The sequence below is a fragment of the Mus caroli genome, chromosome 19, assembly GCF_900094665.2.
Source record: "Mus caroli chromosome 19, CAROLI_EIJ_v1.1, whole genome shotgun sequence".
In the NCBI taxonomy this organism is placed as follows: Eukaryota; Metazoa; Chordata; class Mammalia; order Rodentia; family Muridae; genus Mus; species Mus caroli.
Genome location: NC_034588.1, coordinates 808,070 through 830,726, shown reverse-complemented (window position 1 = coordinate 830,726; position 22,657 = coordinate 808,070). Strand labels below are relative to the sequence as shown.

Below are 22,657 nucleotides of genomic sequence, written 5' to 3'. Positions count from 1 at the left end.
TCTTGGGTTTTATAAGAGAGCAGGCTGAGCAAGCCAGGCGAGGCAAGCCAGTAAAGAACATCCCTCCATGGCCTCTGCATCAGCTCCTGCTCCCTGACCTGCTTGAGTTCCAGTCCTGACTTCCTTTGGTGATGAACAGCAGCAAGGAAGTGTAAGCCGAATAAACCCTTTCCTCCCCAACTTGCTTCTTGGTCATGATGTTTGTGCAGGAATAGAAACCCTGACTAAGACACAGTCCAAAGATGTCTTTTTTGTTGTTTTGGGTTTTTCTTTTGGAGGGGGAGAGGAGGCCAGAAACAGGGTTTCACTGTGTAGCCCTGGCTGTCTTGGAATTTGCTCTGTAGACAATGCTGTCCTTGAACTCACAGAGATTCAACTGTCTCTACCTCCAGAGTGCTGGGATAAAAGGCATGCACCTATCAGACATTGTTTTGGCCCTTGCATTGGGTTAGATCAGGGAGGAAGAAGAGGGAGTCCCTATTCCCCTGGAGCTCACATTTGCGGTGACTTGGTGACTTGTAATTAGCCCAGTTCCAGAACTTAGCTTTTGGGGTCAGATACCTTCAGGATGAGTGAGTGGAGAAAACTCTTTCTCAACAAGCTTGGAGATGTTTTATTGCCAGAGAACCAGGACGAGGTATGGGGTGATGACAGGATAGGGCACTGTGCCCAGGCAGGGATGGGGAGGAGGCACACAGTCCTGTACACAGTGACCTTCAAAGAACATATAGGATCCTCTGCAATTCGGAGGCTGGGATCCTCCAGGCCGGTCCACTCCAGCTTCTATACAGGCTCACCGAGACATCATCCGAACAAATTCTAACAGGACAAGCCAAGGTTTTAGGTCTGCCCTCCTGATCCCATTAGAACTGAGGCAGATCTGCCTGCCCCAGGGCGGGCGAAGGATTCTTGAGGAGGCCTTCCAAGGCATCTGTGTATCAGGCAGGAGGGGCCTCAGTCGCTCAGACTACAATCTTGATTCTCCCCGTTTCCTTTCCCCAAGTAAGCACTTGAGCTCTCCTGAGAACTGACATAAATTTCTTCTCTCTACAGTAGGGAGGATATATCCCTCCCTCCTGGATTCTTCATGATAACTGGGGACTCTTTACAAACAGTGGTTCTCAACCTTCCTAATGCTTCAACCCTTTAATACAGTTCCTCGTGTTATAGTGACCCCCAACCATAAAATTATCTCATTGTTACTTCATAATTATATTTTTTGTTACTGTTATGAATCGTCATTTAAGTATCTGATATGCAGGATATCTGATATTCAGTCACGACCCACAGGTTGAGGACCCCTGGTTTAGAATCCTTGAGGGCACCTGTGGCTAAGTAGGGGAAGTGTTACCTTCAAAGTCAACCAGGCCATCTCCATTGAGGTCAATGTCTTGGAGTATCTCATCTACTTCCCGTTGGCTAAGGCGTTCCCCCAGCAGAGCCTTGAGGGCTGCCCGGAGCTCCCCTACGCTGATGCAGCCATCACCGTTGGTGTCAAACTGTGGTAGCATTGATGGTGGCATGGGATCACTGACTGAGCCCTGAATCCACTCAGCCTCTCACTCCCTGCAGACCCACAATCTCACCGACCCTCTCCACCCCTTCCACCCAAGGTGCACCTCCCGGAAGGCGTCTCGAAGCTCCCTCACGCCAATCATGTCTGCCGTCTCTGCCAGCAGCTTGGGACCCATCAGCTCCACAAAATCTTCAAAATCCACCTTCCCACCACCTGAGGGTAGGTCCATCCATTAGAGAGCCCAGCCTAGCATCTGACCTATGTTCCCTTTGGCTCCTGCCTCCTTCCTTCATGGCTTTAGATGGACTGTCCTTCCTGTATGCCAATGATGGCATGACACTTCGTGGTGGGAACTGTCCTCAGCTAGGCTCTGTTTGTTTGTGGTTTTCAACACAGGGGTTCTCTGCGTAGCCCTGACTGTCCTGGAACATGCTTTGTAGACCAGGCTGGCCTCGAAATCAGAGATCTGCCTGCCTCCCAAGTGCTAGGACTAAAGGCATGTGTCACCATCCTACTAGGCTCTTAAGTCACAGTTTCTTGGTTTCTCTGAGCCCCTGCTGTGTGACTCTAGACAATACTTCACCTCTCTGAGCTTCAGTCTCTTTACTGGTGTCATCCTCCCTGCTCTCCCTTTAATAACAACTTATATCCTGGGCTTTTGCAACAGCGTACACGTCTACCTCAGGGCTGGGCCAGGGCTGGGGCATGAGGCTTTGGTGGGTCTGAAGCACATACTGATCTGTTGTGATATCTCAATGAGCTCCATCTCCGTGGGCATGTAGCCTAGTGTCCGCATGCAGGCACCCAGCTCCCGGTAGCCAATGTAGCCATCCCGGTCTCTGTCAAACTCCTGGAAGGCGACCTGCAGCTCTGCGGGACAGAGTGAGGTTAATCCTCTTCTGAGCACCCCCTCCTGGCTGCCAGTGGGGCCGGCCCATCTTTTCCCTTTGCTCCAGTCCCTTCTGTTAAACCTCAGTTCCTATTGTTACCCAGAGCCTTTGCATGTGTGGTGTTAAAACTTTGTTCTCTCATCCAATGCTTAAGAAGCACCTGTTATGTGTCCATCTCTGTTCTAGGTGATTAAAAAGAGAAGGAAGAGAAGGCGGGAGGGGAGAAGAGACAGAAAAGCTACCAGGAAGAGTTCCCTGCCCATTTCTTCCTAGTCAGCCCAGTCATTGGTTTTCCTAAGAGTGCTCTATGCAGCTGCAGCTGTAGCTATCTCCAGAAGGTGGGGCCCTTATCTACCTGGTTAGCAGGGTTAGCAAGGGGCCAGGCCCACAGTGGACAGCCAGGAAGTGTCAGCCAGATAGACAAATATAAAAGCAGTCCTTGACCAGTGTGGTCACTGAGACCAAGGGGTTGGCAAAGAAGGGAGGTTTTGCCACCTCCCCCTGCCCAGTCCCCATGTCCTTCTCGCTCCTCCTGGACCTTGCAGAGGCCCTAGCCCCAAACCTCTTCTTGTAACCCCCACCCCACACTCCACCTCAACCCGTTACCTTCGATCTCTTCTGGTCTCAGCTCTCGATCCTGCAAAGTACACAGATAGTTAGGAGTTCCTTGGCCTGCCCACACCTCAGCACCCTCTTTCTGTGTCCTGGGGTTTCTCATCCAGCCCACCCCACAACATCCTCAAGGTCTGTGCCTGATTCTGCCTGGTCCTGGTCATCTGTCTGGGTGTCTTGGGGATCCCTTTTCCTTGTGACCTGCCATGGGACCCCAGGACCCCTGTTCCCACAGTCTTCTGAGGTACATAGCTCCTTTTGACAGAGGCAGATCCCAGGGTAAGACAGAACCTCATACTCAAGCCAGCTGGCCTCACTGTCACTGCAGGTCTGCATTGCCCCCACCCTCTCCTGAGGACTCTCCCACCTCTCTAGCATCTTCCCCTTGAAAGCACTTTCTTTCTATTTCGGTTGTGCTGGAGATGTAACCCTGGGCTTGCTATAAGCAAGTATTCTGCCACTGGACTGCACCCCAACTCTCAGGTGGCTGTTTCTTGGGTTGGTACCCAACTCCATGCCTGGTATGGGAGTTCCCCAAGCTCCGCCCCACCCCTAGGGTCGCTGTCTTTCCTCTGACGTCCTCTCTGGCCTTCACACCTACTTGGGAGTGATGAAGCTATGGGACCTGAGCAGCCGGCAGGCAGAGGAGTAACTGTACATACGAGCTGGGTAGCCGCGATGCTGGGTCGAAGGAAGATGCATGCTGGCCCCACCAAGCTTCCGAGCACTGAGTAGCCCTGTGTCCCCTCCTGCTCCTCAGCTCTGGGACCAGGGCTGGGGCGGGAGCCCCCTAGGGGGGATCCAGGCCACTGCCAGCGTTCCTGTGGCAAAGTGAGCCATGAGCCGGAGCAATGCCCACTTAGCCCGGTCTCTTGTAGCCCCTCTCCAGCCCTCATCAGCTGCTCCTCCCTCTGGAGCCCAGCACCTGACAGAGTGGGAGGGGCCTCTAGGTACACAAGACCCATTAACATCCCAGGCTCAAGAGTTCACCCCCAACTGCTCAGTTAGGTAAACTAAAGCACAGAAGAAGTGAGAGCCTTAGCCGGGTCAAGGAGGAGAACAAGACCTGACCTCTAGCTCGGGTCAGCCCGGTTAAAGCTGAGAGAGTCAGGCCTGCACAGAATGGGTAGCTGGCCTATCTATCAGCTTAGTAGGGGAACATACAGATATCCCTCCATCTCCTCTGGAGCCAATCTCTAATCCAGCCCAGTACCCCAGGTCTCTGGGTACTACCTGCCCAGTGCATCGGCCACCCAGGTCTCTGGCCTTATGTCTCTCCCCTTCACCTTCCTACCTTAGACCCCCGGTGCCATGGCGCCTTGGCACAGTTCCCCATGGGTCTCTGAACCATGCCAGGCCCGGAGTCCTGGGAGGATGCTGTGGATTCTGCCAGCCCCCTGCTGTTTCCAGGGACAGCCTGGGAGCACTGGAGAGGATTTTCCTGGGGTTTTGTGGGCAAGATCAGGAGCGGGTGGGCAGGCGGGGAGCCCTGGGCCCGGGGCTTGGGCCCTAATCCAATCCGGGATTATCTCTGAGTATCTCTGTGAGTGTGTGTATGGGTTTACTCAGAGCCAAGGCCCCCTGGAAGGCACAGTCTCCCAGCTCTTCCCACGGGAGGGTCTTCTGATCCCCCCCCCCCCCGCCCCCAACCAGCCCCTCTCTCAGCCTTACACTAATCTCCCCCAATCAGCACCTTCAGAAGCAGGCTTGGATCCCTCCAGAAGAAGTAGGCACCCAGTGCTTGGACCAGCTGGATTCCCAATTCTCCCAATGTGGCAACTGGGGGCTGGGGGGTGAAGTCCTCAGGGAGAAAGAGAGAGCCTGCTTGCTTTTATCTTGGCCCAGTCTGGAGTTCCTGTGCACCCCTATCAAAACCCTGTATCCATTCAGGGCTTGTCATAGTGCATGAAGGGCTCCCTCAGCGTCAACAGAGATGGCAGGCGGATCCCCTAACTTCTCCTGACCACTCTGGTCACCTGTATGTGGACTTGGTTCTAGGTGTGTTTTATAGCCAGCTGGGATTTGGGGTCCTTTAGAAAATAACATTTCTGCCCCTTACCTGTCCGTAGGCAGCCTGCACCTGGGCTTCCAGCTCACGGAGAAGGGCCCTTCTGCGGGTGGTGGGGCTGGCTAGGTCTTGGCTGGGTCCTGCAGTGCCTGAGGATGGACTGGAGTCTCCTTCAGGGAGGCTGCCATCTGTTGGGCCCTCGGGTAGGGCCATGGATGTAGGTGTGGTACGTTTTCTGTTCCAGCTGGGTCTCCTCCACCTGTAGGTCGGTGGCTCAGTGCAAGCTGTGGCTACGTTTTGTTTCTAGCTCTGGGGGTTAGAAGAGCCCGAGTCCTCTAAGATCACTGTCTTCTTCCATTGCTGCTCCCATAATCCATCTTTGAAATCTTCACCTACCTCCTAGAGTGCTTCCCAACCTTCACAGGACCACAGACTCCACCCTGGGGCTCCTCGCTGATCCAGGTGGCCAGGCTCCCACGCTGGCTGGCCTCCTTCAGTCCCATATCCTGCCTGCACCTCTCTGGTTCGTGGTCCTAACACATTCTTCCTGCTCCGTATCCTGCTTGCTCTCCATCTGCTTTGGCTTGGCCTATACTATGTCTTGGTAGACCAGTACTCTCAGGCCCTCTCAGTCTCTCTGTTCCCCTCAGTTTCTCTCTGTGCCTTAACCTCTCTCTGTCCCCCTCAACCCCTCTCTGTCTTTGTCTCTCTGTCTGTCTCTCTATCTCTTTCTCTCTGTCTCTGTGTCTTTGTGTCTCTCTGTCCCTGTCTGTGTGTCTCTCTGTGTCTGTTTCTCTGCCCCTGTCTGTTTGTCTCTGTGTCTCTGTCTATCTGTCTCTGTCTCTCTCTATTTGTCTCTGTCTGTCTCTGTATTTGGCTTCCTGTCTCTCTCAGTCTCTGTGTCTCTCTGTATCTCTGTCTCCCTGTCTCTGATTCTCTGTCTCTGTCTGTCTGTCTCTCTGTGTGTGCTTGTCTGTCCATCTGTCTGTCTCTCTGCCCTTTCACTGTTTTACAGGGGTTCTTTCTCAGTTTGCTCTATCTGTTTGCCCTTTCCACCCCTCCACCATTCTCTCTCCCAGGACAGCTCCAAGATTCTGGAAAAGTATGCCACCTGCTCCTCTCTTCCCCATCTGGAGTCCCAGGATACCTCTGTTTCCACCTCTGCTTCCCCACCTCCTGGGTGAACCACCCCCCTGACCTGTAAGCTCTTCTCAAGGAACAAGGATAAAGGTGCCACACAGACCCTTGCCCCTTGCCACACTGTAGCCACTCACCACACAGCAGCTTACTCTCACTTCCAGAATGAGGTCAGCTGTAGCCTGCTGGCCTGTCATGGGCCCCTCATGATTTATTCACGTGCCCCCCTGCACCAGCCTTTGTCCCAGGGAACCAGATCCCATGCCATGTCTGCCATCTGAGCTAGTGACTCTATCATCGATTCAGTGACTAGCTTGCAAACATCAAGGACGGGAGGGAGAGTGGGGAGAGAGGCAGGGCCTCTATCTCCCTTGGTAGAGTGCTTGCCTAGCATACAGAAAGACTCTGAGCTCAACACAGTACAGAAAAAAAAAAACTGGACATAGTGTTGTACACCTGTAAAATACCCAGAGGTAGAAGTATCAAAATTCAAGGTTATCCTTGGCTACATAGTAAGTTCCAGTCCAGTCTGGATTATAAGAAACCCCAGGGTGGTTTCTAGTCCCAGGCCAGCATCAGGGACCACACAACAGACCCCACCTTCCCTGAAGACTCCAGTCTCAAGTGCATTTAACTCAGACAAAGGCCACCAAGCAGGCTGTTTGTGCTTCGGAATACCCACCCAGGCAGGTGAGAGGAAGGCTCTGCACACCACACTCGGGACATGGCCTGTTCTGCTGATGTCAAGTAGCCCTGAATGAGGCTGACAGTCAACAGTGATCTGGCAGAGTCCGGGAACTCTCAAGTAACCCTGGGCAGAGCCCTCAGGAGGAAGGGGAGAACATCAGTGGCCTCTGTAGAACGTATGGACAGTAGAGAGAGGGCACCAGAGGGTGGCACTGTCACCCTCGGCCTGGGAGCAGCCAGCCAGCTTCACTTCTAGAGCTTTTGACGTGGTAGGGGCAGCACCTTCAGCCATGTAGGATTATAGTCAATGGGCAAATACAAGGACAGTCCAACAGGCTCCCTCTCAGAGGGAGGCCTTGCTGTGTGTGGAGGTGAGATAAGGTGACTGGGAAGAGGTGGCCTCCATGAGGAGGGAACAGGCTAAACGCAGCCTGAAGACTGAGATCTGGGACAGGCGAGCCTGAGAGGTGTGTGGACGCTGGCCAGGTGGTCAAGCGTGGGAAAGGGTTCTTTGTCATTGTTCACAGGACCCAGCCTGTGGCTTTTCAGACCATGTGCACCAGGCAGGGCATCCTCCAAAACAGTCCCCAGAAAGCATATTCTCTCATGTTCTGCAAGGTCTTAGAGGGTCTGACAGGGCTGGGTCCCCGGGGAAGAGCACTTTACCTTCTGACCCTCTTTTCATTTTTACCCAGGACTGGGGTTGGAGCCCAGGCTTCATATATGCTAGGCAAATACTCCACTAGTGAGCTACATCTCCAGACTCTTCTTCTCTTCTCTTCTCCTCTCTTCTCTTCTCTTCTCTTCTCTTCTCTTCTCTTCTCTCTCTCTCTCTCTCTCTGTCTGTCTGTTTTTTTCTCCTTTCTTCTTGTCAAGTAGCTGGGAACCTAGGCATGAATCAGTCGGTAAGTTCAGTGATTTGTCTGAAAAAACACACAAGCAAACAAAAAACAAAAATGAAGGTTAATCTTGTATTTCCCTCTGGGAAGATAGGAGGTAATGAGAAATACGTGTCTCAAAGTATAGTCCAAGGTGGTTAGGGAAATAATTAGTCAAAAGTCAGTAGGTAAGTTTCCCATGAGGACAAAGGCATTGTCTCCTGGCTGGAAGTCCCTCCTGGCTTGCATCTCAGTGTCCTGGAGACCTCATCTTGGTGTCCTCAATTAGCTCAACAGTGACTTAGCCAAACAGGTTCAAGGCCTGCTGTCCAGGGTTGTGAATCATTAGATCAGGGCACACTGGGCAGAGGCCATAAGGAGACAAGAGAAGAGTTGGTGGCCTCTACAGAGGGGGTTGATGGCAAGAAGGTGGGGTTGGCAGACTGTCAACTCCAAGGTCTTAGTGCAGGAGATTAGCCTTCTGGAACCCTGCAGCTGTCAGGATCAGAACCTTTGGCAGTGGTAGAAGGATGGCTGGCTGGCTGGATAACTGGATAGACTGGCTTTTGAGTGGCTAGTTGGAAGAGTAGATGATCAGGTAAGCACATAGAAGGAGGGATGGATGGAGGGACAAGAGGCTAATGGATAGACAGTTGGGTTGGTGGAGGGGAAATTGAATAGCTGGATGTACAAATGGATAGATGGACACCATCTGATGAGCCAGATGTTGGTAAGTGGTAGATGGATTGCATAGAGAGATATTGGAAGGGCCAATGGATTAATGGACGGATGGATAAGCTGGTGAAGGTTAGTTGGTTAGTTGGTTAGTTGGGAGGGAAGATTAGTGAGCACTTTGGTGGACTATTGTGTAGTGAGTTTGACCTAATGCTTGTATTTGGGCCCCCCAAAACTGTTTGCCCTTAAAACAAGAGAAAGACCCTGCCCCTAGTTAATTCTGATTGGTAAATAAAGATGCCAACAGCCAATAACTGGGGAGAAAAGACATAGGCACGGTTTAGGTTTCCTGAGTTTGGGACCTCGAGGAAGGAGCAGGGGGCAAAAGACGCCATGCCTTAGAAGAGTGTGTAGGAGAGAGACAGGGGCCACCATGGGGTAGAGAAGAAGAAGAGCGCCCTGAACTCTGTGTCAAGAGAATGTGGCCCAGAGAGCTGGCTGGCTGAATTAAAAGCAGTCAAGATGGATCATAGAAATTAGTAAATAGTAACTCGGAATTATTGATGGGAGGTGGATACCAACAGCACGGACAGTGGGCAGTTGCCCAGCTCAGTCTATAAAGGCTCTGTGTGTCTTTCATTCAGGAACATAAACCATTGAGGTGGTAGTGATCTCACTCCAGGGTTTATTAAAATATTCCTACTACACTAATGGTTGAATGTTTGTTGGATGGATAAATGATTGGATAGATAGAAAGACAGATGGATGGAAGTAGGTAGATGGCAGGTGCAGGAATCTTTTTAAAAAAGATTTATTTTATTTTATGTGTATAGGCATTTTGCCAGTAAATATATGTGTGTGTGTGTGTGTGTGTGTGTGTGTGTGTGTGTGTATCTCACATGCACACACCTGGTATCATGGATGCCCTGGAGCTACAGTTACAGACAATTGTGAGCTACCATAAGGATGTTAGAAATTGAACCTGAGTGCTCTAGAGGAGTGGCCAGTGCTCTTAACTGCTGAGCCATCTCTCCAGTTGCAGGTACAGAATCTTATCTCCCCACCCTCACCCCCTTTTTGGACATGGTGTCCCTCTGTAGCCTAAACTGGCCTAGAACTCACTATGTAACCCAGACTAGCCTCAAACTGATGGCAACCCTCCTGCTTTGGCCTTTTCAGCGTTGAACTTGTAGGCATGAGCTTTGTACTGGCTGGGTTTGTGTGTCAACTTGACACAGCTGGAGTTATCACAGAGAAAGGAGCCTCCCTTGAGGAAATGCCTCCATGAGATCCAGATGTATGTCATTTTCTCAATTAGTGATCAAGGGTGGGAAGGCCCATTGTGGGTGGTGCCATCCCTGGGCTGGTTGTCTTGGGTTCTATAAGAAAGCAAGCTGAGCAAGGCAGGGGAAGCAAGCCAGTAAGTAACATCCCTCCATGGCCTCTGCATCAGCCCCTGCTTCCTGACCTGCTTGGGTTCCAGTCCTGACTTCTTTTGGTGATGAACAGCAGCATGGAAGTGTAAGCCAAATAAACCCTTTCCTCCCCAACTTGCTTCTTGGTCATGTTTTGTGAGGGAATACAAACCCTGACTAAGACAAGCCCCACTGCCTGAGTTTGATAGAACCTAGTGGGGAACCCCCCACTCAATTCCCGATTCGGTGTGCACCCAAAGAATCATGAAGAGACCGCCCTGATGTAATTACACGAGGTAGTTTAATGACGGAGCTCCGGACCAACGTGCATCCCACACAGGAGATAATGGATGTCGGCCACGAGGCTCAGAAGCTAGGGGTTTTTATGGGGTAAGGGGCTTAGGGGTGTGGAATTCAGCATATCGACACACTATTGGCTTATTCAAACATCAGCAGAAAAATTACATGTACGTGCAGGGTGTCAGAGTTCTGTGAGTTGTTGACTCAGTTTAGATAGCCCTGTTATATCTTCACATTCCCCTTTATCTTTAAGGTTAAGCTGTTCCCAGGAATGTTTTAACTACGGGGCATACCCGGGTTTGTTTTTCTTTATTTTCAGCCCCAGGAAGCCTCTAGGCTCACAAACAACCAGCAATTTCTGAGTACTTTATATGACTTACAGGTCTTGAAATTTCATCTTTTTTTCAAGTTATAATCTCTGTTGTAGTAAATAATACTATTATTACTGGGGGTCTCTACCCCACTTTAAATCATTCAGTTCCCAGATAAAAGACTTTTTTTAATTAATTAATTAATTAATTTGGTTTTTCGAGACAGGGTTTCTCTGTATAGCCCTGGCTGTCCTGGAACTCACTCTGTAGACCAGGCTGGCCTTGAACTCAGAAATCCACCTGCCTCTGCCTCCCGAGTGCTGGGATTAAAGGCGTGCCCCACCACGCCCGGCACGATCTCTTATCCCCATTGCATCTTTCGGCTCCCTTGTGGTCGCTGCTTCAGACCCCAAGCCTGGGAACCAAAGCCCACCTACCTACCTCTCTTCTGCCTAGCTACAGGCTATAGTTATCTTTATTGACCAATCAGGTATAACTTGGGTGACACGTTTACATAGCATCACTTGGTGTGAAAGACTCCGAGAGGAGCCTCTCGCTCAGGCCTTGGGACAATAGCGGACATCCAAGAACTCATGAGAAACCAAGCTTGATGCAAACCACATGAGGCTTTATTTGGGGAAAGCCAGAGCTCTGGGGACGACTCATATCCCATGCAGGGGTAGAGGAGTCGACCTTGAGGGGAAAGGGGTCCCAGTTTTTATAGGCCCTGGGGGGGGGGAAGGAAAAGGGGAGAGTAGGGGATTTCCAGATCTAAACAATGTCTATTCTCAAGAAATGGGTATGGGAGGGGTACAAGGAAAGAGTCTGGTGCAGGTGTAGCAACTCCGGATTGGCCCGGCTGTAGTTGCTGGGGAGATTTTCTGACTCTGTCTTAGCAACCAATATCACAAACACCTGGCAGTGAGATGCAGCAGTGGGCACACACCTGGGTTCAAGGAATGGTCAAAACACTGGCAGACACATGGGTTTAAGGAGTGGCCAGAGCATTGTGCACCTATTTTTCTAAATCAGTGAAGCTAGTTCTGCTAACAATGAAATCTATCTTACCAATTTTAGGGCTTCTGTGACCTTTCATATTTTGTCAGGATCTTTCAGGTGTATGTGAGTATCTCTTCATCCCAAGGGCAACCAGACCTTGGGAGCCAATATTCAGTATTACAATATGATACAGTGCAGCAGACCATTTCAGAAAAGTCATTCGCTAGCCGTGGGCTCTCCTAGATGACATTAGCCTACCCTATTGGGCAGATTCTCTGCAGATCAACAACATGGCTTGTGTGTATGCCTGTGTGTGTGATGTTTGTATGGATATCAGAGGACCATGTTAGCTGTCCTCTGCACCATCCACCTTGCTTTATTGAGACAGGATAACTCACTGGCCTGGAACTCACCAAGAAGGGGAACCTTCTAGCTGGCACACCCCAGGGACTTGACGTCTCTGTCTTGCACTGGGATTAACATCACGTGCCTAGCACCTTTCACCTGGGTTCTGAAGGTCAAACTCTGACCCTTATACTTGCATCACAAGCACTTTACCAATTTTGCCATCTCCCTAGTCACTGGGTTATATTGTTTTTAAACCATGACTTAGGGTGGAAACCATAGTTACAAAGGTATTCCCCAGTCATTTATTGACACTAATCAACGCATGACTAAACATATGTCTGTCATCCTCTGACTTTCAAGTGTAACACATTTGATGACAAAGATGATGTCATCTTCTGACAGAAGTCATGAAGGAGAAGCTAAGGCTAGTGGATGACTTTCCTGAAATGGTCTACCTTTGTTTGTTTGTTTGTTTTTGTTTTTGTTTTGTTTTTGTTTTTTCATTGTCTGTGATGGATGAGCTCTTGGAGGCAAGGCCTGAGAGATTTCATCTCAGGTTTGATTCTTGCTATTGATATGCTTTTTCTGTCATTAGTAAATTAATATAACAATTCCTGGGCATTAGTTCACCCTATTGGGCAGATTTTTTGCAGATCAACAAAGATGTACCCTTTTTAGCAATGCTGTATAGGCAAATATATGATTTCTTAACTCCAAATAGTAATCCTATAGAATTCTTAAGATTGTACAAGGAATCTTGGGCCCTCTGTAATATGAAAACTGAAGTAGGACTCTGCAGGCCTTCATATGTCACAAGTTAATTGTACTAGGATAGAAAGTAGGAGTGTAACGGATTTAGGATTAAGGATAACATTCCTTTAGGCTGTAAACTGTTATCTGATAACTAAAGTCCATAAACTGGGAATGAATCATTTCTTTTAGGTGCAAGGACAGAAGATAAAATATTGACTGGATTTACCTATACAAAACTTCAATACTAATGAGGCATTAGTCAGATGGTAAGCCTCTCAGAAATGTGCTAACTTAGAATTATAGTTTTAAACTCTCAGTGAAACTGTGCAGCTAGTGGCAGAAAAGGATGTTAGGTTGGACAACCAGCCTTGATGGAAGCACATGTAAACATCTCTGTTGTAACTCCTTGTACTGGCTAGTTTTGTGTCAACTTGACACAGCTGGAGTTATCACAGAAAAAAGAGCTTCAGTTGAGGAAATGCCTCTATGAGATCCAACTGTAAGGCATTTTCTCAATTAGTGATCAAGGGGGAAAGGCCCCTTGTGGGTGGGACCATCTCTGGGCTGGTAGTCTTGGTTCTATAAGAGAGCAGGCTGAGCAAGCCAGGGGAGGCAAGCCAGTAAAGAACATCCCTCCATGGCCTCTGCATCAGCTCCTGTTTCCTGACCTGCTTGAGTTCCAGTCCTGACTTCCTTTGGTGATGAACAGCAGTATGGAAGTGTAAGCCGAATAAACTCTTTCCTCCCCAAGTGCTTCTTGGTCATGATGTTTGTGCAGGAATAGAAACCCTGACTAAGACACTCCTTAATCAATTTATAATGTGAATTTAGGTTTGAATTTTTGTGAACTTCTGAAAAAGGAGGCTTGGAATAGCTAATGTGATCTAGTCTCCTGAAAAAGTACCAAAACTAGGAACAAGGACATTAAGTAGGCAGAAGGAGATCAGAAGAGAAGCAAAATAGAAGCAAAGTAGAAGCAGAAGAGACAGCAGAATACAGCAGAACACTGCAGAACACAGAAAAATACAGCAGAGCACAGCAAAACACAGCAGAGCACAGCAGAACACAGCAGAATACAGAAGAACACAGCAGAGCACAGCAGAACACTGCAGAACACAGCAGAGCACAGCAGAACACNAACACAGCAGAGCACAGCAGAACACAGCAGAATACAGAAGAACACAGCAGAGCACAGCAGAACACTGCAGAACACAGCAGAGCACAGCAGAACACAGCAGAACACAGAAGAATACAGCAGAATACAGAACACAGCAGATCACAGCAGAACACAGCAGAGCACAGCAGTACACAGCAGAGCACAGCAGAACACTGCAGAACACAGAAGAACACAGCAGAATACAGAAGAACACAGCAGATCACAGCAGAATACAGCAGAACACAGCAGAATACAGAAGAACACAGCAGATCACAGCAGAATACAGAAGAATACAGCAGAACACAGCAGATCACAGCAGAACACAGCAGTACACAGCAGAACACAGCAGAGCACAACAGAACACAGAAGAACACAGAAGAACACAGCAGAACACAGCAGAACACAGCAGAATACAGAAGAAGACAGCAGAACACAGCAGAGCACAACAGAACAGCAGAATACAGCAGAACACAGGAGAATACAGAAGAACACAGCAGATCATAGCAAAACACAGCAGAATACAGAACACAGGAGAATACAAAAGAACACAGCAGATCACAGCAGAGCTGGGGAGAAAGAGAAGAGAGAAAGGAAAGGAGTGTCTAACAGAGCTGAGGAGCTGAGAAGAGAGGCGAGGCAAGACAGAACACACAGAGCAGAGAAGGCGCTGGAGAGAGAGCAGAGAGCAGTGGGCAGGCTTCTCACTGTGAGACAGGCTAGAACAGGCTTCCTACCAACAAGGACAGGTGTTTTTCCTAACAGACTTGGGTTTCCTTCATTTAGCAATAGAAAGGTAGAAGCTTTTTCTTTCTCTATGCAATGAAGGTTACAGCTTAATTTTCGTCTAGAATGAGTGAGTTCTTTCTACACTGATGCTTGGGCTTTTGCTCCAGCGTGTGTGTGTGTGTGTGTGTGTGTGTGTGTGTGTATAAATGTGTGTGTGTAAGTATTTAAGTTAATGAGACAGATTGTTGGCCCCAACAAAAGGGTGAATGTCTGTATGAATGTAAGTATGTTTCTGTGCACATTTGCTTGTATAAAAGTTTTTTTTTCCCCTGTGGGAGTGACTTTCTTCTCCTGGTTCAATAAAAGTTAATTGCTCCAGGCCTCCCTATCCCCTGGCCAGTGAGGGGCAAGGCTTCCAGGCCAGATCGAAAGGAACCCTGGCAATTAATCCTTTACTTAATTTCCAACTATTTAACAACTGAGCTTTAATTCGCCTGAGGCCTGTGGCTTCTGGCTTCAGAGTCACATAGTCAAGGCAGGAAAATATTATTATCGACAGCAACTTTTATTCTCTCCAAACCAAGTTTTGCCCCCACCCCTCCACACTCCCAAAATCTTCTCTACCTTGTCCCCATGGGCTGAGCCCAGAACTTTACCTGAGAAGCACCAGACACAGGCCAGAGTGAGGTCTGGAGAAGTGGGGTCACTCTAGTTTGATAGTGCAGTTCTCAATGGTGTGACCACTGGCCAAGTGAGTCCAGTGTCCTTTAGAACAAGTGGTCACATGATCCTGAAAGCCCAAAGCCAAAATCTAGGTATGTACTCAAGAAAAATGAATGCCAGGTGGTGGCACACACCTTTAATCCCAGGACTCAAGAGGCAGAGGCAGGCAGATCTCTGTGAGTTTGAGGCCAGCCTGGTCCAGAGGGAGTTACAGGACAACCAGGGCTATACAGAGAAACCTTGTCTCAAAAAAAAAAAAGTGTAATTTCCCACAAACCTGGAATCATTATTCGTGCACCCAGAGTTAAACAAACCATACGTTCATTAGCTGATAAATGAGTAAATCTAGAATCCAGGCTGGGTATGGCGGTACACAGCTGTGGGTCCAGCACTTGTGCAGAGGATGCAAAGTGTGAGGCCAGCCTGAGTTACAAAATGAGACCCTACCTCAAAAAAAGCCATGCCCAATGGCAAAAAACACATGTGGTTCCTTTTGTAAAGCAGAGTCTCATTTAAGGATTTATCCGTAAATGTACTGTTAAATGTCTCATGAAGGCCCCTGCCTGCCATCCTAGCATACAGCAATTGTAAATGTACTATTAAGTGTCTCATGATGGCCCCTGCCTGCTATCCTAGCATACAGCAACTGGAGGCAGGAGGTTCAGAAGTTCAAGGTCATCCTCTACCACATAGAAAATTCAAGGACAGCCTGGACTATCCTTGATTGACACGCCTTTAATCCCAGCACTCGGAAAACAGAGACAAGGTAACCTCTATGAGTTCAGGGCCAGCTTAGTCTATCAAATAAGTTCCAGGACAGCCAAAGCTACATAGGGAAACCCTGTCTCAAAACAAAACAAAACAAAAAAACAACAACAAGTCAAAACAAAACCAAAAGTTATAAAGTATTAACACATGCCCCAACATGGGTGAATTTTGGAAAATGTTGTGCTAAATGAAAGGAGCCAGAAAACAAAACAAAATACTGTAGGAGTCCGTTCATATGACTCACCAGAGAAGAAAATCCTTGGTGCCCTGGTGTTGTGGTTTGAATAGAATGGTCCCCATAGACTCATGTGTTTGAATGCTTATCCCATAGGCCTTCTGCTGCCTGTGGATAAAGATGTAGAACTCTCAGCTCCTTTTCCAGCATTCCTCTGACCTGCGCGCTGCCATGCTTCCTCTGAACTGTAACTCATCCCAGTTAAATGTTTTCCTTTATAAGAGTTGCTTTGGTCATGGTGTCTCTGTTGGCTTACAGACAATTAATTCTACTAGACTTCCTCCCAGTGACCTAATAGCAGCTTATCATCACCTGCGCCATAACTAACTGTGCTGTCACCAGGTGTGGGTGGCCTGCCATGTGAAAGAGGATGCTTGCCTACCTCAACCCCTCCTCCTCCTCTTCCTCCTCTTCCTCCTCTTCCTCCTTCCCCCCTCCTCCTCCCTCTTTCTCTCTCTGTTCCCATGTGTTCTGGCCAGCCTCTCTTCCTCTCTTTCTGTCCTCTGATCCCCCCTTCTACCCCTTCACCAAGTCCTCCTCCCCCTTTCCCACAATAAGCAATAACCTTCCCTTATGTCACGTCTGTCACGTGGTGTGATTTCTCAGGGGGACAGCTTGGCAAGAGCCTGCCAGGTATCCCCGTTCCCTGCCACCACCACACTATATTTCATAACACGGGTGCCAGACTTGGGAGGTTCTTCTGGTGTTTGGGTCTAAGTCACACAACAGGACCCTACATTCAACCTACAACAACTATACTTTCTGGCTCACCTACTGCTCTTCAACCCATCCGCTAATGACATTTAGGTAAGTTTCCCTGTTGGTCTTTTTAACTTCTCCCGGAGTCTGAGGAAGCAACCTACGCATCTCCAGTCCGAGTCGCAGTCTCCTCGGAGCTGCAACCCTGCCATTTCCGTAGGCCTTACTGGGCTACTATGTCCCTTCTCTGTTCTTCCTCAAAACTTTCCTGTGGATGAAATCCTCTACCAGAGCATGGTTCTCATTCTCACCTTCTGGCTTCCTCAAAAACCCTGGTCCCAGGCAACGAGTCTCTCCTCTGACCCCCGTTAACCCACACAATGACCTCTGAATGGTTTGGCTTTCCTTTTTTCCTCCCTGAGTCTGACGATGCCCATGGCTCCAGGCTCCAGGGACATTCTGCTTCCCTTTCTCACCCACAGGAACGATCCTCTCATTCCCCCGCCCCGCAGCCTCTACACTGGTTCTAAATGTATTTGCCTTCCAATCATATTTCTACAAATACTACGAGCAATCGGCGAAATGGGAAAGGATTCTCTATTTCTCTTCTCTCTAAATCCCGTTTCTTCCTGCCTGGTCTCAGTTAAACAACTCCTGAGATGTATCGATCATTTGTCTGTAAATTCCAAATTCCAGCTCAAATCCTCTCCCTCCCTGCGGCCCAGTTCTGGGGCTGCCCGCGTGAACCTGCTTCCCCGTCCCCCTCCTGCCGCTGGCTTGCACTAGGAACGCCCTGTCTCTCTTCATAGACTCAGAATTTATTCCTATCTTCCAGATTCTCACGGACACAGACAAATGATTCTCAAATATTTTATATGTTTACTTGCTCTCTTCTACGTCTCCACTCTTAAAAACCTTTTATCTCTGATTTCTTTACATTCTGTCCTCAAAATAAATGTATATCTTAAGTTTATGCTGTAAATGCTCATCTAAGGATTTATAAATTGCTCATTGGGTATGGATTAAAATCTACATAATCTACAATAATATTTGGCTTTATTCAGCTCTCGTTTAGGACATATATATTTGTATGTAACTCAAATTCAACTCTATGTGTATGTAACTTGGATTTAACTCTCTGTAGATGTCCATATAATTTGGATGCAATTCTCATTGAAGGAAAAAAAACAAAAACAAAAACTGACAGATCTACAAAGAAAAATGTTTTCAATGTTAATAACCATGTGACTTTACCATCTTAATATGAGCACACTGAATTATAAAACTGCTCAGCCCTAGTGAACTGTTTATTATCTTGTCACCTTTTAGACTAAGAAAGCAACAAGTCTAATTTAATTTGGTATGGATTTTTGTGTGATGATAAAGATCAAAGTTATTCTTTCTCTTTCCTTTCCTTCCCTTCTCTTTCCTTTCCTTTCTTTTCTCTTCTTTTCTTTTTTTCTTTCCGAGACAGGGTTTCTCTGTGTAGCCCTGGCTGTCCTGGCGCTCACTCTGCAGAGATCTCTTGAACTCAGAGATCTGCCTGCCTCAAAGTTATACTTTACCACATACTGTGTATGCGATTCACCCTAATTTAAAATGTTTCTTATATGATGGTGACATTTCAGATCATAAAGGTAATTCAGATTAACAAGAGCTAATTTAGAATGTGTGCCTAACCACTCGTGTCTTTGCTGGCACAGGGCCACGGAATGCTTGCTTGTGTGAAGGGCCACAGCACGCACACTTGTGTGAAGGGCTGCTGCTGCTGCTTCCCCCTACCGCCAGCCACCACGGCTACATTCACCTCTTGTTTTTCTTTCCACTAGATCTAATATAATAGGGATTTGGCTGTTATTTAAATATGGATAATTTTGAAATCGTTTCATAATGTTCCACTGCTGTTTTATGCTGTTTTGCCTTATTGCTAGCACAGAAAATGTGTCTTACGATAAGGTGAAGTCATCTTTCCCATGTCCCTCCTCTACAGGAAAAAAACCCTCATCTCCTGAGCCTAATGGCCAGACTGCCTCTGTGCGCAGTGCCACAGAGACCACAGGAACCTGGGAACACTGTCTGGGCAGCGGACCATGGGCGAATCTTTGTTGTTTTAATTGATCTATGACATCGGGATTAAAATTTATCCTTTCAGATCTCTGACCACATTGCTGACTGTAGCTTGACAGCTCGAGAACAGGCAAGGAGCTTCTTAGCCCCAGGTAATCCGCCACTGTGGTAGCTCATTAGCTAGTTAAGATCTCTTATTTAAAAAGCAAACAGGTTCGCCTTGCTCACGGGCTTCATGATAAAAGGTTAAACCGGGTTTAGATGTCACTTTTTGCTGCTCCTTTATCTAAAGGAGCTCACTCTGTAGTGACTGCTCCCAGTGATCATGTCTCATGGTTAATTATTAAATAAAATTTGTGTAAGATCTGAAGATATGAAAACCTAACTTATGAGGATCAAGGAAAATATCTGAAGGTCTAGGAAGGTGTTTTGAGCTTGGTAAGTGCAAGTTGTGGAGGTTGTGACAAACTTGAAGGTGACAAGAAAGTAGTTAAGGCACAAAAAAAGGGACAAAACAGCTTCCAATGTCTTCCCCTCACTATGTACTGTTAAATTGGGACTTTAAAAGCTCAGAGTTGCCGGGCGTGGTGGCGCACGCCTTTAATCCCAGCACTCGGGAGGCAGAGGCAGGCGGATTTCTGAGTTCGAGGCCAGCCTGGTCTACAAAGTGAGTTCCAGGACAGCCAGGGCTATACAGAGAAACCCTGTCTCAAAACAGCAGCCACCACCCCAAAAAAGTTCAGAGTTCAAATATTGATCAGTGGAGTTCTGATCAATTAATCTGGTTCCGGTAAAACATTCCATTATATAACCAACTATCATAGTCACTAGTTTAAGATTTTGTTTCGTTAGTTGTCTTTTAACTACAGATTTAAAATGTCTGCAGTGACCCCCAACCATAAAATTATTGTCATTGCTACTTCATAACTGTAACTTTGCTACTATCACTAATTATAATGTAAATATCTGACATGCAGGATACCTAATGCACAACCCCTGGGAAAGGACCTTCCAAGCCTCCGTCCCCCAAAGGGGTCCTGACCCACAGAGAGCACACCACTGTGCTAACGGTGCCACGCTCTTTATAGACCTTTGGGGGTCACCTATTGAAACTGTAGCATCTGCTTTCCCGAGTCTGTGATCCTTCTACAGAATGAAGGAATGTCTCTGAGATACCATGTTCCATTGGCGTAATGGCAACAAGCCTCTCTCCCTTCTTCCTTAACTTCTTCCCAGGGTTGCTTGGGAGATGAAATGAGATCGTTTCTATGAAAGCTCTTAGTAAGCGGCTCTGTGCTGGGCAGATGTTCCTCCAGCTGTGAGCCAGGGATGAGAGCCCAGCTCTGGCACCACCTCCTCCACTTGCTCCCAGCCCCACAAAGCTGTGGGCTCAAGGGAGGGGGCATGCTCCCCAAGCGTGAGCCTTGGCTATTAGGGTTCTCCTGATTGGGGTAATTTTGTGCTTCGGAGTTCCAGGTGGGTGGTAGTGCATCTCCACTTTCTTGGTAGCTCTGTCCCACAGAAAACTCCAGCGAGGGACCACAGTGGGGAACAGGCTGGAGTGCTGGGCATGCCAGGAGGATTGGCCCCTCAGGCTTGGAAGATGCTTGCTCAGACTGTGAGATGCTTGCCTTGCAAACACAAGGACCTGACCTGAACGCCCAGGACCCACATTAAAACAAAATAAACAAACAAACAAACAACACAAAAGACTGAAATTGTAATGGAGAAAGGATGGTTGGTCCTTGGGGCTCACTGGCTGGGCAGCCTACCCTGCTAGATAAGTTTCAGGCCAGGGTGGGATCTGATGTCCTGTTCAGAAAGGTGGATGGCTGTTGAGAAACAACACTCACACTCAGATACCACACATACACACACACACACACACAGAGCACACACCACACACACATACATCCTACACACATTCCACACACACACATATACCACACATACACACACCACATACATATACATACATACCCCACACACATACCACACATATACACATCACATGCATATACACACTACACACAAGTACATACCACATCTCTCACACACGCACACACATATGCACACACTACACACATATACACACCATATACACATACATATAGCACACACACCATGCATATACATAAATACTTACAACACAAATATACACATAGCACACCTTCAGACCCCCCTACACACACATTTTAAGCAGAGCAGGAGAGAGGGAGGGGAGAAGGGAGGGAGGGAGGGATGTGAAGAAATCCTTATCAGCACCTTTAATTTTCACTACTACTGTTTGTTGTTCTCAACTGCCTCAGTTTTGCAGTAATTTTATTTATTTTTTTATTTTATTACGTGTGTGTGTGTGTGTGTGTGTGCCTGCGTGCGTGCGTGCGTGCACAGTGGTTGGAGGGATGAGAGAACATCCTTGGGAGTTTGTTCTCTCTTCTCACTGTGGGTTTCAGGAACTGTACTCAGGTCATCAGGCCTGGTGGCAATTCCCTGAGCTTTCTCACTGGCTCTGATTTGTTTCATTATCTTTTAACATTTATTTCATTTTTAATTATGTGTGGAGGGGATGTGCATGTAAGTGCCCTCAGAAGCCAGAGGTGTTGGACTCCCTGGTTGTGTGCTGCCTGGTGTGGCTGCTGGGATCCGGATCCAGACCCACCGAGCCACCCCTCCAGTCGGTTTTATTTTTTGAGGCGTGGTTTCCCAATGCAGCCCAGGCTAGCTTCACTCAGCACCTTCCATCCTGGTGCTCACAGCCCTGAGTCCAGCTCTGCACTGTCATGCCCTGCTCTGTGGTACGGTTTATGTTTCAGAAGCACATTGTGAAGTGACATAGTCTGTTCCCTTCAACAAGAAGGTATCAAAGGGGGAAAATGGATTTAAAAAGTGAGGTTCCCAGCCTGGCAGTAGTGGCACACTCCTTAAATCTCAGCACTCAGGAGACAGAGACAGGTGGCTTTCTATGGTTTTGGAGCTGGCCTGCTCTACAGAGCAAGTTCCAGGTCAACCAGGGCTACACAGAGAACAGAGAAGCACAGTGATGATGATAGATAGACAGACAGATGCTAGATAGATAGATAGATAGATAGATAGATAGATAGATAGATGATAGGCAGATAGACAGACCGATGATAGATAGATAGATGATAGACAGATAGACAGACAGATGATAGATAGATAGATAGATAGATAGATAGATAGATAGATGCATAGATGATAGATAGAAGACAGACAGACAGACATGAGGTTCCCAGGGAACTAACCAGACCAAACAAGTTTAAATCCTGTTTACTAGCTGTGTGACCTTGGGCATGTCACGTCACTTCTTTGTTTCAGTTTCTCTACAAACAAGGAACAGTGCTAGCCTTGAGGACTGATCCATGTAAGGCTGAGGACTGACCATGTAAGGCTGAGGACTGACCATGTAAGGCTGAGGACTGACCATGTAAGGCTGAGGACTGACACATGTAAGGCTGAGGACTGATCCATGTAAGGCTGAGGACTGACCATGTAAGGCTGAGGACTGACACATGTAAGGCTGAGGACTGACACATGTAAGGCTGAGGACTGACACATGTAAGGCTGAGGACTGACACATGTAAGGCTGAGGACTGACCATGTAAGGCTTAACTCTTTGCTAAGTTTTCTGTTATAGCATCACCAGAGAGGAGGGGATATTTCATTAGTTAAAATCCCTTTATTGCCGGGCGTGGTGGCTCACGCCTTTAATCCCAGCACTCGGGAGGCAGAG

The 22,657-nt window shown here is 47.9% G+C and overlaps 1 protein-coding gene across 3 annotated transcripts; it reads right to left on the bottom strand.

Annotated features, from left to right (window-relative positions):
* Positions 1-589: 589 nt before the first annotated feature.
* On the bottom strand, positions 590-5,456 carry Cabp2 (calcium binding protein 2). 3 transcript variants are annotated; one of them, XM_021152228.2, is made up of 7 exons: positions 4,313-4,433; positions 3,681-3,839; positions 3,013-3,043; positions 2,252-2,386; positions 1,620-1,729; positions 1,352-1,499; positions 590-819 (listed from the first exon to the last, which is right to left on the bottom strand). In XM_021152228.2, the coding sequence occupies exons 1-7, from the start codon at positions 4,367-4,369 to the stop codon at positions 794-796; spliced, it is 666 nt and encodes a 221-aa protein (XP_021007887.1). In that variant the 5' UTR covers positions 4,370-4,433; the 3' UTR covers positions 590-793. The 3 variants fall into 3 exon arrangements, with proteins under 3 accessions (XP_021007887.1, XP_021007888.1, XP_021007890.1); XM_021152229.2 differs by lacking the exons at positions 3,681-3,839; positions 4,313-4,433 and adding an exon at positions 5,078-5,456; XM_021152231.2 differs by lacking the exon at positions 3,681-3,839.
* Between the last annotated feature and the right edge of the window lie 17,201 nt (positions 5,457-22,657).